The 14,016-nt window shown below is 54.3% G+C and overlaps 1 protein-coding gene across 1 annotated transcript in view; it reads left to right on the forward strand.

Moving 5' to 3' along the window:
- PTPN1 (protein tyrosine phosphatase non-receptor type 1) overlaps window positions 1-13,764 on the forward strand; it is a 60,675-nt gene extending 46,911 nt beyond the window's left edge. Inside the window, exons 4-9 of the mRNA NM_001100326.1 lie at window positions 1,497-1,595; window positions 7,059-7,196; window positions 10,277-10,486; window positions 10,796-10,957; window positions 11,329-11,555; window positions 13,228-13,764. Coding sequence (NP_001093796.1) covers window positions 1,497-1,595; window positions 7,059-7,196; window positions 10,277-10,486; window positions 10,796-10,957; window positions 11,329-11,555; window positions 13,228-13,414 — 1,023 coding nt within the window. The 3' untranslated portion in view covers window positions 13,415-13,764. The remainder of the gene's footprint in view (window positions 1-1,496; window positions 1,596-7,058; window positions 7,197-10,276; window positions 10,487-10,795; window positions 10,958-11,328; window positions 11,556-13,227) is intronic.
- The last annotated feature ends 252 nt before the right edge of the window (window positions 13,765-14,016 follow it).

Raw genomic sequence — 14,016 nt, forward strand, 5'->3', positions numbered from 1 at the left:
GAACATCATCACCCTGTCTAATATTTGGAGGCTAAAATGACAGTGAAGCTAGGAAGCACGATGACCAAAGTCTGCTTTGGGGCGGGTGTCTTCCTGGTGGCCCTTCTTGACTGTCCCTTTGTTCTGTCCGGGTTCCTCTCCGCACATGACCAGAGTCGGCCCAACACCCCCCCAGTCATTGTACGGAACATCAGTCCCCAGGCCCTCAGCCCGTGATCCTCCCAGCCCTTCTGGGGTTGGGGTGAGGGGCAGGGAGACCTTGGTGGCAAGCTGGTGGGAAGAGGTTGTGGCAAAGTGGCTTCTTGGGAACTTCTCTTTTAGAAGTAGTCAAGTTTCTTACTTTCTGATTTCAGCCATTCAACTTTGGTCTGGGGTCAGCAAGCCCAAAGCAAAGATAGGGTATATAAAGTCAAACAGGCATTAGGAAATCACCGTGAAAACTTACCCCGCTGTCCTCACCGCACTCACACCCTCGCGGTTGCTTGGCACATGTGAAGTTCTGTCTGTCTGTCAGATCACACCCCAGATGTACCCAGCTGCTTGCTGACGTGGTCTCCCTCTGCCCTGAGGTTTATGTAAGGGGTTCGAGCAGCCTGGCCCAAAGTCGCACTGCTGGACGGTGGGACTGAGCTCATCTCCATGCCACAAAGCCAAGAACACGGTGCCCATTTTTAAAATGTGTTCATTAAGCAAATAATGCAAGGCTCTCGTCTCACTTTTTAAACCTGTAGGGAGAGTAATGTCACGGATACTGGCCTTCACGCCCACCTTCAAGTATTGGCTGTTTGGTGTGTGCCCTTTCAGATCTTCCATGACTTTAGTCCCTCAGACCCGTTCTGGACTGGAGTGGTGTTTGGGGCCGTGATGAGAACTCCGGCTGTGGGCCAGTGGCACCGCAGCCCTTGCCCACCCTGTCTGTGTGCCCTCATGTTTTAGGTTCCATGCTCCGAGGATGAGGGGAGTCCACGGTCAGGTTAGCCATTAATAGTAATGATGAGAGCTCACACTGTGTTGGGTATTCACTGTGTCCCGGGTCCTGTGGAAAGGCGTAGTAAGTCTGCCTACCTTCACAGCCCTGTGAACTTCAGGCGCTCTAACGGGTAGCGAGCTGGTGGAGAAGCTGCAGGAATAGAGGTGGGTGGCTCGTCCCAGGCCGTGCGGGTGGGGCCCCTCCCCGAGCCGCTGCTCACCTGCAGCCAGCGGTGCTGCTCGCTGGCCCCCCGCCCTGACGTGGAGATCTCTGGCGCCCTTGCTCCGGCCAGCCCAAACCAGAGAGCAGAATCAGTGTTTTCTCTCCTCTGTCATTCGGCTCTGAACCAGCTCTGAAATACGGAAATGACCTTTCGCTACGTGGTAGAAAATAGAACTGTGGTTACTGACCACCAGGCAGGGAGAGGCGGGCCCTGGCCGCAGCCACGGCTTCCACGCTGCCTGAGGGCGCCTCGCGCCGGGCGGGTTTGTACGTAAGATGCACACACTGTGGATTCTGTTTGCAGGGCCCTCTACCCAACACCTGCGGCCACTTCTGGGAGATGGTGTGGGAGCAGAAGAGCAGGGGCGTTGTCATGCTCAACAGAGTGATGGAGAAAGGATCGGTGAGTGAACCTCATGCCGCCTCCCGCGGCGCCAGTCCGTAAGGGCGACGTCTGTCTGTTCCTCTCCTCAGGTTGCTTTAGATTTCTGTTAGAAAAATACAAAGAAGCAGTACATAATAACATGTTTATTGTAAACAAGTCAGATAAACAGGTGAATTTAAAGGAGAGAAAGGTCAGACAGCCCTTGCCCTGGTGTCCACCCCACCCTGTCAGCCGGCCTCCCAGCACTGGTGAGTGAGCCCCACTTTCCTCTCCCCGGTGCCTCTGGTGCTGCTCTGTTGGCCTCGTGGAGTGGTGCGAGCAGAGTTTCACTTTGAAAAGCAAGTTCCTACTGTGCCTTGATCGAGCCTGCTTTCTCTGGTAAAGTGTCCCTTTGCACAGCCAAACGGTGGGAGCAGCTGGACGCAGATTCAGCCCTGTCAGACCCACAGACGCTGGGCCCCTGGCCACTCCTTTCACAGGGACAGTGTCCGCTTGCACTTCCCTTCAGGAGTGTGAGCCTCCCTTCCGAGTACTCGGCAACGTGAGCCTGTTTGTTCAGGCCACTCCTGCCTCTCCTCAGTCTCTTCTGCCTCTACATCCAGCGCTCTTTCTAAACCAGGTCTCCCACACCTCTTGCTAGCTGAAACCTTTCTGGGGCTCCTACTGCCTCCCAGGACATACGCCGTGTGACTGCTGGACCGGGTACAGCTAGGCCCCGCTCTCTCCCTTCATCAGCCAATTCCAGCCAGAACAGACTTGTATTTTATTAAAAAAACTTTTTTTTTTTTAGTCTTCTGCCCCTTCTCTGGACTAGTGACCCAAATCGCACTCAGCCCCTCCAGGCGCGCGTGGCTGCCCTCAGCGCCGCGTGGCCTCTGACCTCCCTCACGCCTGAGAGTACAGTGTGGTCTTCACCGCAGGGTGTAGTGTCATGTCCCCCCAGGCTCCTGTCCTCTCCCTGATGCCCATTGCCAGCCGGGGGGCTCCGCAGCCTCCAAGGTGGAGGCCCCAGGGGAAGAGAGCCGAGGAGCGTGGAGGCCAGTGGGAAGAGGGGCCCAGGCAGGGCCGGCACTGGCTCCGTGCTCGGACTCAGCGGGGATGCCGCTGTCCCGGCTTCCAGAAGGACGTGACCGCTCCAGAGAAGCCTGCCTCCAGAGAAAGGACCATCGTGGCCCTCGGGAAAAGTGAAAGTGTGAAGCAGTAATGTGTCAAAGGAAACTTGAGCAGTGAAAACCTGAAGGGGTAACGCACCCGCCTCACGGACTCGTCCGTCTCTCCCCAGAAGGGACGGGGCTTGGCGACAGCAAACGGCCCTCTTAGGACATTTCCTGTTTAGAGTCGTCTTTTTGCCTCTGCCTCTTTCTCTGAGAAGAAAGGATTCATTTGTTCTACAGAAACAGATAAAGCGCTTACCTGAATATTCAAGTGCTGCAGCAGTGTGTTTTGTCTGAGGAAAAAAAAAAGTCTTCAGTGAAAGTGGTTTTTTAATTTTCTCTGCAGTGGCTTGATTAGTAAAACACAAAGTTGCGAACATGAAGTAAGCCGTCTCCACCACCTTCTTGTCAGCAACTTTGAATAAAGAAACAAAACATCAGGTTCCTGCCACGCACGTGCTCCGCAAGGGAAAGCGAACCGTGGTGGCCGGCGCGGGTGCTGAGCACAGAGGAGCGTCGGGGTCTCCCAGCCCCAATGCTGCTGCCGCTCCGGGTCGCGCTCTGCCGAGGGGCAGGGACACCCAGCCTGTGCCTTGGGGCATCATGGTCTCCACCCACCAGCTGCTGGGAGCACCTTGCCCGCGGCCGAAGCCTGTAAAAGCGTCCCCAGACACTGTCCGGTGTCCCCAGGGAGGCAGACTTGCCCACGGTTGCGACTCACTCTATCGTGGTGTGGAGGGTTGAGAATTTTAAATCAAGACGGACTTACTCAAAACTCATCAGAGAAGGTAGCATTTGCCTTTTGTTTGTTTGTCACTAAAAGTTGAGGTGAAACCTCGTCACTGTTTGCACACGGTTTGCTCCAGCTGCTGTGGTCAGAGGACACCAGGAAGGGGATCCAGGTACTCAGGCCGCGTGCTCCTCAGCAGGCCCTGCCCTCCGTGGCCTCCCACCCAGGCTGAGCATAAGCAGACCACAGATCCACTGTGCCGTCCTTCCCCTTGGACTTCTGTGCTGGCCGTTGAGAGACACCTGTGTGGTTCTTACAGTGGTTACTGTGGTGGTGTGGCGCAGTCCCTGTTTCCCTCTGTAGCTCTCCTTTTTACCCTAGGGCACTTGGACATGCAGATTGGCATGGAAAGCAGTGTATGGTTTATGGTTCTTGAACCTTCCTTGGGATAAACACTTTAAATTCTGCATCCGCGTTCTCAGTTACCACCCCCATCAGAGCTGACCGGGGGAATTATAAGAAGTTGCAGTGTCTTGTTTGCTCAACTAATCTAATTATAATTTCTCCACTACAGCCTGTGGTTAAAAACCAGCTTGCAGAGTGTCTCCGTGTAATGCATGTTTGTTTTCTGGTTTCTTTCACCAAATAGTGTCCAGTGGTCCCCCTCGTCTGTTTTGGCAGAACTACCCATTACCCTTTTGGGACCTGATATACTTCCTGCAAGACAGTTGTGCAAAAAATGATTGTGTGTGTTAGACCAGGTTCGTCCAAGTGGCCAAAGTTCTCATTCATTCCATGTAGACATTGCATTTAGACATGATAAGCTAGCGTGCATATGTGTGCAGGGGCCGGGAATGCAAGTTGTCTAGGCAGGGGGAATAAGCCAGGCCATGTTCACCCAGAAGCGTCGCCTGAATCTCTGTCCTGAAGTCCCCACTAGAGATGCTGTTTGATTTCAAGGGCTTTCAGCCTCGGGACCCTGAGTTGTATATCACGGGCGCTTTAGGCTTTGTCCGTCTCTCTCACACTCCACTTTTAGTTCTCTGTGTTCATCATTCTTTCAGCCAGATCACCCACCCATCAGAGGGTCACCTCAGATGACTTTGTGGATTTTTCTCAACATGCCCTAGCTGTTTTAGAAGAACCCGAGAACTCTCACGCCGCCCTCCTGGTAGTGACAGCATCTCTAACAGGTGCCAGCACTGGCCCTGGCCTGTGGCTGTTTGCTGCCCCCTCAAGACATGCCTCCAGTTTAACTCAGTAAAGGACTGCTTTCCAACAAAATAATCCCCTTTTCCAGCCCCTGTGGATCAGCTTAATAGGGTCGTAGGAAATGGTGATCTTGTGCTGCTTCTGTTTTGTTTTATGTGTTTACAGCAAAAAACTTCTACAGGAAATGACAGAGAGCAGACTGTGGCATGTTGCTGGAGATGCCTAAGAGTTCTTTGAAGAACTCCTATTTTTAAATAAGTATTGGTTGATTGACACTCGGTGTGTGCCAAAATTCCTCAGCGATAAAGTTTCAGAGTCTTGGTCTTTATCCAGATAACAGAGATTTGTGAGGCTTTATATTCACTTTTGAAAGTGAGTGCTTGCTGTGTGGAGATGAGATTTAAAAGACTTGCCTCTCCTGCCCATGAGACATGAAAACACTGGTCTTTTCTCTGAGAGCAGCTGGCCGTTCTGCATTTCTGCTGCTTGGCTTCACTCTTGTCTGCTCACTGCCTTGGGTGCCCACTTCAGCACTCGTGGCTCTGGGCCTACCAAGGTGGTTTCTTTGTTTCTGGTGTCTCAAGGCATTACACAGATCTGATTATTCAAAGTGTAGGAATAAATGCCTCCTTTAAACATCCTCTAAAGTCTTGCTCTCACCTGCCTTGCCCACTGTGGCTAAGCATGCATTCGTGATCGTGCGATGCCACCAATGCTTCTGTGTCCTGAGTGGCAGGATCACTTCGATGCTGATAGTTGGGCTTCCCAGGTGGCGCTAGTTATGAAGAAACTGCCTGCCCGTGCAGGAGACTTAAGAGGCGCAAGTTTGATCCCTAGGTCGGGAAGATCCCTGGAGGAGGGCATGGCAGCCCACTCCAGTGTTCTTGCCTGGAGAACCCCATGGACAGAGGAGCCTGGAGGGCTACAGTCCATAGGATGTCAAAGAGTCAGACACGACTGAAGCGACTTAGCATGCACACGTGCACATCGGTGCAGGGAGATGACATGGGTGAAACTGTCCAAAACTTCCATGTCTGGGCTCTTTAGAAAACCTTACTGGCCTTCTGTTTGGGGATCATAAAGTTGGATGCTTTGGTGGCTTCACAATGTGGTGTTTCTTAATTTGTTTCCCTCCTTTTTTCTGTGGCTTTGGTTTTCATTAAAGCAGGATCAATGGGCATTTGTTGTTCTGTCTTCAGCCTCTTCAAGAGCCTCCTGGCTCCTCTGAGTCAGTGCGTGTTGAATTGTAAGTGTCTTGAACTTGTACTGTTTCCCAAAGAGCTGTTGACATGCACTGATACTTCATTTGATGGAAGTCATACTGCCTCTGAGGGCCCCTGTCTGGGGATGTGTCAGTTCTTCTGGCTTATGGACCCAGCAGCTTCTCCCCATCTACCTGCTGGTTTTGTCCAGAATAGTCATCAGCAACCAGAAATGTCTGGTGTAACAGCTTGGCTCACACAAAGCATTGGCACTGAATTTGACCCAAATTTTCCTTCTTGACCTCTAAATGAAACCCAAGTCTTTGGGAGCTTGCTTGCTTTAAGGAAAATGTTAATGAGCTACATTTAAATCAAGACTATCAAGTAGTTCCTGGGATTTTTAAACTTGAACATCAAAAGGACTTTTCTGAATTGAACCAGACCAGAATAAAAGGGTGGGATGGGGCAGGAGGTGATCCCCAGCCTTGGAGGACCCCTCTCAAGCCTTCTAGATCCTGGTTTGCATTTGATTACAGCCTTCAAGGGGCTCCCTGGTGGCTCAGCAGTAAGGAATCCGCCTGCAGTGCAGGAGCCTCAGGAGGCGTGGGTTCCATCCCTGGTCGGGAAGATCCCCTGGAGGAGGGCATGGCAACCCACTCCAGTATCCTTGCCTGGAGAATCGCATGAACAGAGGAGCTTGGTGGGCTGCAGTCATGGGGTCGCCAAAGTTTGCGGACACCACTGAAGCAAATTAGCATGCACAACCCCTCAAGCTTTTCACAGTCTAGTCTTGTTATCGTCCCCAAGGTAAGGAGTCGGCGCTGTGCCAAGGGCACCAGTCAGGTTCTTGATAATCTTTGAAATGGCTACATGAAGTCATTCCTGAGAGACTGAACCTTGTATGCAGGCTGGCTCCTCTCCTGGGTGACAGGGAGGGGATGCAACACCTGGAGCACATCTCTGTGCGGATAACCGGGGCGGCTGGGTGTGGAGTGCATGTCCTGTCTGCCCGCCTCGCCCTGGCCCCATCTCCCCAGGAGGCAGGCAGCTTACACTGATGTCAGCTTCCAAGGTCAGAAAACCCTCGGTTTGGTGGTTACCATAAAGCTCATGGACAGTACTCCACACTCCATAGATAGACAGTCCATTGCTCACAGTAACTGGGCGCTGTTTTCTGTCCTAGTTAAAATGTGCACAGTACTGGCCACAGAAAGAAGAGAGAGAAATGGTCTTTGAAGACACAAATTTGAAATTGACATTGATCTCGGAAGACATTAAGTCCTATTACACAGTACGACAGCTGGAATTGGAGAACCTCATGGTGAGTACGACCCACGCCTGAGTACCCGGCGCGGGCCCGTTGGTGACATCTCCTTGAGGTGTTGTTTCAGTTGCGACTTACTTAGCACCAGTGGTTTTCTGAGCTCTGAGCAAGATGCGGTTTTCACACCATGGTGAGCAGCGCCTACCTGCTTACCTGCCAGGTGACCAGCAGTGTCTGGGGGGCGGACAAGTCTTAGTACCTCCCTTTCCACAGAACGAACTCTCAGTCCCAGCTAACACCAGTTCTTAGGGGAAAGGGTAGGTTTTTACCTCAGACCAACTACAGAAGGTCTAACATGATAGCCTGGGAGTTAACACGAGCAGAGCACGCGGGCTTCTCATCCACAGTCACTAGTCGGCAGTGACAGAAGAAAGGCCCAGTTTGTGGTCAGTGTAAAGTTTCTAGATGAAGTCCTGGGCTTCTGGCAGGGGTGGCGGGGAGTTTATAACACCAGGGGCCGGCTCTCATTAAATGATGGCCTTGGGCCACCTCTTGGGTCTGCTGGAAGCAGCCCCGCTGAGGACCCGTTCACTGGGAGGCTGCAGAGCTCGCCTGCGCCCCCACCGGTGACGGAGACCACGGAGGGGAGCTCCAGGGGGCTCCCTCAGACGTGGGCACCCCAGCCTTGTGCAGTCCCACGGCCCACCTCCTCAAACTGTCGGCCCTGAGCCAAGGGCACCGTGTCTCCCCGCGTGTCAGTCTGCCCGCAGCCCGGGCTTTTGGAAGGCTTCTCGCAGCGGTCTGTGTGTGGTGTGAGCAATGCAGGCCCAGAACACACCGTGAGGGGCTCGCGGGCTCCAGCGGGGCCGAAGGAGCACGGACCCCCAGGGCTGCGGGCGGGCTGATGGGCAGGGTCTGCTCCGGCCTTGTCTTCATTCGCAGCTTAACTTTCGACTTCTGCTCTGTGGTCGCTGTGGCTCCTGGGTGGGTTCATAGTGAGAGTGAGATGGAGAGCTCCGCACAGGTGCCTGGGCGTGGAGGAGAGGTGGAAACCCTGCGGCTCCGGGGAACTGTGCCGGGCCAGGCCCCGCCCTGCTGGGCACTGCAGCTGGGGGGTGGGGGTGGGGAGTGGCGGCAGGGGGAGGGTTGGGGGGCGCACACAGGCTCCCGCGCTGACCGATGGAGGGGCTGAGACAGGCAGTTTTCAGGAGTAATCTTGGCAGAGGGTTGGAATGTGCCTGGAGGATTGTGTGGTAGACTTTTTTTTTTTAATGCTTTTAAGCACTTGCGAGCTTGGCGTTACGAATGACTTCTGATAAACTCTTGAGAAAATTTCTTTCGCTCGTTGAAGAGAATGGAATTCAACCAGAGCAGAAGAGGCTCGCGCTGTCTGGGCGTCAGAGCAGAGAGGTTTGGGGGAGATCTGTTTGCTCTAACAGAATGTGGTTTTCAAAAAAAAATCTGTTCTGAGCCTTGTGGATCTGTTCGCGCGTACGTCTGGAATGAATTCCTTGAGAAAGAAGTGGGCAGGCATGAGGGAGGGAGTAAACAGATGACCCACACCTTTTCAAGAATTTAAGGAAGGAACTTGCTTTGGGCCTGTTTTCTTATTCCATTTTTTAAAAATCTGTTTTTAAGTGCTTTTCTTACCCACCCCCCCCCAAAAAAAAGGAAGACACGTTTGTTTTTTAAACCATTAAAGTATGTAAGGAGGTCGTTTTCTAGGGAGGAAGGCGTGGAGCTGTCTGCGTGGTTCTCGAAGTTATCCTGATGTGATCAGCAGATTGGTTCCAGTTCTGCAGGAAGATACCAGCATGTGTCATGGCTGGTGCGGGGTGACCCGTGTGTGTTCTCTGCGGGTGTCAGGTCCTTGCTGTTTGTTGTGGGTCCTTTCCCACGTTTCTGTCACCCTCAGGTCAGGGAGGGTGGTTGTACCGGAGGCATGAGCTCGGGGAAGAGGGCAGGGCCGAGTCGCTCCCTCGTGGCACCTGGCACCCAGGAGGCACATGGTAGACATTTGCCAAATGAGGGGAGGGGCACTGTCGGCCACCAGGTCTCTGGCCCAGTGTTTCTCCATCAGCTGTTCTGCAGGCGACCTGGGTGCCAGCGTGGCCCTTGGCTCCATGCTGCTGGTGGGATTCCTGTCTCAGGCCTTACTTGCCCCGTGACTGGCTCCCATGACTGTGGGCTCTTAGCGTGAGGGCTCTCCTCATTGAGAACCACGGTTTGACCATCGCCCCCTGGCAGCCCGCTATCTGCCCTGGGAGTGGAGTCTCAGAGGAGCAGAGCTGGAATCAGCCCCAGAGGCCGTCCTCACACTTCCTCTGGGAGCTGATGGGGCCACGAGGAGAAACACTCGGGGACAAGTGTCAGGGTCCACCTTCAAGGGTCCCTGCAGCAGGCTGTGAACGCGGGGTCTGGAGTCAGGCAACTCAGATTGAAACTCCTGCTCCCTACCTAGTAGGGGGGTGCCTGCCAAGCCTCAGGCTTCTAATCTGGAGCATGGGAGTAACTGGACTAGTGGGGTTGCATGCGAGAGCTCCGGGAGCCCAGGCACCCAGCGCGGGAGCACATAGACTCTCACTGTGGGGCCGGGCCAGCTGGTCTTATGACACCCCTTCCTCACTGACCGTCTGTTCAGAAGGTCACACGTGCAGCCTCCAGTCTTTGGGGACCGAGTCAGTAACCTTTTTCTGTAAAATGACAGTCCTCTGAGACGTCCCGATCGCCTTGTAAAGCCCCAAGTTCCCCAGAGCTGGTGCCCCACACCTGTGGTTACATTTCCACTCTTTGGTGTGAAACCCCGAGGCGCTGATGACAAGACTGCTGTGGGCGGTAGTGCAGCATCACTTTGACTTACAGAGAGAAGTCATTGTGACCTGGAAGACGGCAGAAGGGAGAGGGGCGTCGAGATGAGGGCTCCTGGAGGCAAAAGTGTTGCAGCTGGCAGGAGCAGCCTGGCACCTGCCTGGGTCTCGGATCTTGTCCGCTGAGTCTGTGGTCCCGAGGAGAGAATCTGGGAACAAAGACTCCTCGTGGAGGCAGGCACGTCGAAAGGCGCTTCACGCTTACTTGAAGTCAGTGCTTCTCACTCAGGTGATTCTTTGAGAGTCGTCACGTGTGTATTTCTCTTTCAGTCTCGAGAAACCCGAGAGATCTTACATTTCCACTACACCACGTGGCCTGACTTCGGAGTCCCCGAATCGCCGGCCTCGTTTCTGAACTTTCTCTTCAAAGTCCGAGAGTCGGGCTCGCTCAGCCGTGAGCACGGCCCCATCGTGGTTCACTGCAGTGCTGGCATCGGCAGGTCAGGCACCTTCTGCCTGGCTGACACCTGCCTCTTGCTGGTAAGACGGCCCTCAAGACCACAGGAAGCAGAGGGAGCATGCAGTGACCTCCAGGCTGATCTGGCCGCGGCCCTCTGTCACTGTCTGCAATCAGCCAGCTTTGGTCTTGACTTTCTAGCAGCTTCCCTCCCATCAAGGGAGCTTTACCCTAAACAGCTTCATTTGGAGCAGTGCTTTTAATTTTGATGTGGAAGCCAGAGAATCCCCTTCCCTCACACTTTTCCCGCTCACGCTCCCCTAGGACGTGTACAGTTGTGTTGTACCTGACACCCAGACCTCACTCAGCTGTGTCTCCTCTCTGGCTTTCAGATGGACAAAAGGAAAGACCCTTCTTCTGTTGATATCAAGAAAGTTTTGTTAGAAATGCGGAAATTTCGGATGGGACTGATCCAGACAGCAGACCAGCTCCGCTTCTCCTACCTGGCTGTGATCGAGGGCGCCAAGTTCATCATGGGAGACTCTTCGGTGCAGGTCAGCATTCCTTTTGCTTTAATCCGGGTGTGCTGGTTTTAAACTTTTGTCTCTAAAGGAGGCTGTTCACTGTCAAAGTTGAAATAATGTCACATGTCAGGGGAAATAGCTAGACTTCATGTTTAAGTCTGTTTAGCTAGAAAGTTGTGGAAATTGTCACCATGTTCCAGTTTCTTTGAAGTGCTCACACAGAGAGCATTAATAGGGAGAATAGACTTTATTTTCCAAAGATCTCATCTTCCAAGCCCATGGCTGGAGACCCAAGAAGCTGAAAGGCCCCTCATGTAGCCCTCACCTCTCCTCACTTGAAAGGGAGCAGATTTCCTGACAAATTACCAACTGTGAAATCTTCCTCTTGCTGCTTTTTCAAGGAGCAATGGAAAGAGCTCTCCCATGAGGATCTGGAGCCCCCACCTGAGCACGTCCCCCCACCTCCCCGGCCCCCCAAGCGAGTCCTGGAGCCACACAACGGGAAGTGCAAGGAATTCTTCCCCAACCATCAGTGGGTAAAGGATGACACTGAGGAGGAGGATAAAGAAGACGGCCCCGTCCAGGAAGCAACCAGAGCCCCGTTAAATGCCCCCTGCAGCCTGGAGAGGTAAAGGAAGAGGGTCCTGGCTTACTGGAGGGGGCGGGGGCGGGCAGCCTCCTCTTGGCAACTGGTACTTCTGTGTCCTTGGGGAGACGGGCCCTGGACCAGCTCTGCGCCTCCGCCGCCGCTGGTTGGCGGAGCCTCTGGACTGAGTACAGGTTGGCAGGGAGAGGGACTGACTGCAGCGGGGTCTGGCGCCACCTGGTGGTGCCTCTCGGAACCGGGGCTCCGGCGCAACAGGTGGCCCAGTGTTGACGGCGACAGAAAACAGGAGCCGGGCTTTGGGCAGGTCCTGAAACTGATGTCCAGGCTTGACCACGTACCTTCAGCCCCCAGAACTTAACCTTTTCATGCAGCTTTGATTGTCGTTTTGCTTCCTTACAGTTTGAGAAAGATTATTGAGCACCTACTGATGCCTGTGAGAAATGAGATAATTAGACCAGGGCCCCTGCTCTGTGTTCTGGACCACCTTGTTGGGAAGGGAACAGTAGGTTGTGGTGGGGGCCCCATGGACGGGACTGATGGAGGTGCACTCTGAGGTGGTCAGCCTTAGAGAAGAGTCACCCAGCCTTGCCTGGGAGGTCAAGGAGGGCTGCCTGCAGGAGGTGGCATTGTGCAGGAGCTCGAAGGATGGACAGGGGTCAGCCTGAGCCCGTGAAAGCAGTGCCCTCAGTGCCTGCTGTTTTAGAGGGCAGCTTAAGATTAGCGCCCACTCTGACCTCACGTTTGTCTGCACCTTGAGATTCAGCCTGCAGCAGTTCTCAGCGGGTGTGCGGAGTGCAGAGGTGTGTAGGCAGAGGTGTTCATGCTGGCATCACCTGTAATGGTGAAAAACTAGAGGTGGGTTGATTCTGTATCCAGGGAGTGTATCGGGAGGGCTTTCTCCCTGTGCTGAATGTTCTGCAGCTGTTGAAAGACGGGATCAGAGTGTATTCTTGTGGCTGGGCTTGGGAACATCATGCATGAGAGAGCAGGTTACGCATGGTGTGTGCCCCGCCAGGCCCTCCAGCTAAGCTCGCCACCCAGATCTTCCCTGGTTACTTTGCCAAATGCTGGCTTCCAGACCTGAGTCCCCACCCATGAACCTACTCCCAGGACTTTTCGTGCACCTCTGGTTCTGGGGCTCTAGAGACACTTGTCCGGTGGAGCCTCCCAGAGCAGATCCTGAGTGCGGGAGGCTGTGCCCGGCTTCCCGGGCCTCCACTGACATTCGAGGGTGGACCGGTGTGCTCCACCCGAGGGCTCATCGTGGGCCACGGGTGAGAGAGGTGCCAGCACGCGGCTTGTGTCACGTCAGTGTCACGTGTCCTGTTTCTGTATTCATGAAGACCGTGGGGAGAGGTGCCCTCCACATTCCGTGGGTGAAAGTGAGGAGCAGGGAAGCGTGGATCTGGGCGCTGAAAGCCAGAGGATGCCAGGAGACCATGGAGCGGGCCAAGACCCTGAGCGCCTGCACCGGGGGGAGCCCACATGCACCCAGGCCTCGCCCCAGACCCCTGCCCTGGCCCTACAGTCGGGCCCTGGGAAGGAGGTGGTGACAGGCAGCCTTCCGGCCAGTATCCGCGTCTTCAGGCCGTTTCCAGGGGGCTCCCCTTCCCTACAGCTCTTCCCATGGTAATAGCGTCCTTGCCATTGTTTTCCCGGGTGAGTAACCCTTCTCTGCCCCCTCACTCCTCAGCGCGAGTCAAGACACTGAAGTCAGAAGGCGGGTCGTGGGCGCAGACCCTGCGCAGGGGGAGCCGTCGCTGCCCGCAGAGGAGCGAGACCAGCCGCTGAGCCACTGGAAGCCCTTCCTGGTCAACGTGTGTGTGGCCACGGTCCTCACGGCCGGCGCGTACCTCTGCTACAGGGTCTGTTTCCACTGACGGACGTGCTGGCCGGGCCGCCTACAGAGAGCCTGGCCTTCGCCTGGCGGCGGCGCTCAGTGCAGGGGAGGCGCTGAGCCTGTCCCGGAAGAAGCAGGCCAGAGGGTTCAGAGTCTGGAACTGTGAAGGGCTAACGAGAGAGGACTGGGGATTGATGCACTGGGGTCTGGAGGCGCTGTGGTCCCAGGAGTAGAAGAGTCTAATCTCAGGGCCTTAACCTATTCAGGAGTAAGCAGAGGAAATGCCAAATACGTCTCTCTCTCTCTTTTTTCCTTTTTTTTGCTCATTTGTTTTTGAAAAAAAAAAATAATAGAATTACAACACATTGTTGTTTTTAACCTTTATAAAAAGCAGCTTTTTGTTATTTCTGGGGTGGTGGGGAGAAAAGACCAGGCGCACTTAACGAAACTGTCTTGTGCCCTTAGGTGGTGTCACCAGATACAGTTTTTATTTGATTTCCCAGGGAAAGACTCCCACACGTGTACGAATGTAAATTCCTTTGGAGAAGAGGGTTGAGGGTCGGACCCTGTCTGGCTTGGGCGCAGCCCCTGCTGCGGACTTCCCCACTGGGAGAAGGAGAGCGGCGAAGGCCATCTCTAGGA

Source organism: Bos taurus, chromosome 13, assembly GCF_002263795.3.
Source record: "Bos taurus isolate L1 Dominette 01449 registration number 42190680 breed Hereford chromosome 13, ARS-UCD2.0, whole genome shotgun sequence".
NCBI lineage: Eukaryota > Metazoa > Chordata > Mammalia > Artiodactyla > Bovidae > Bos > Bos taurus.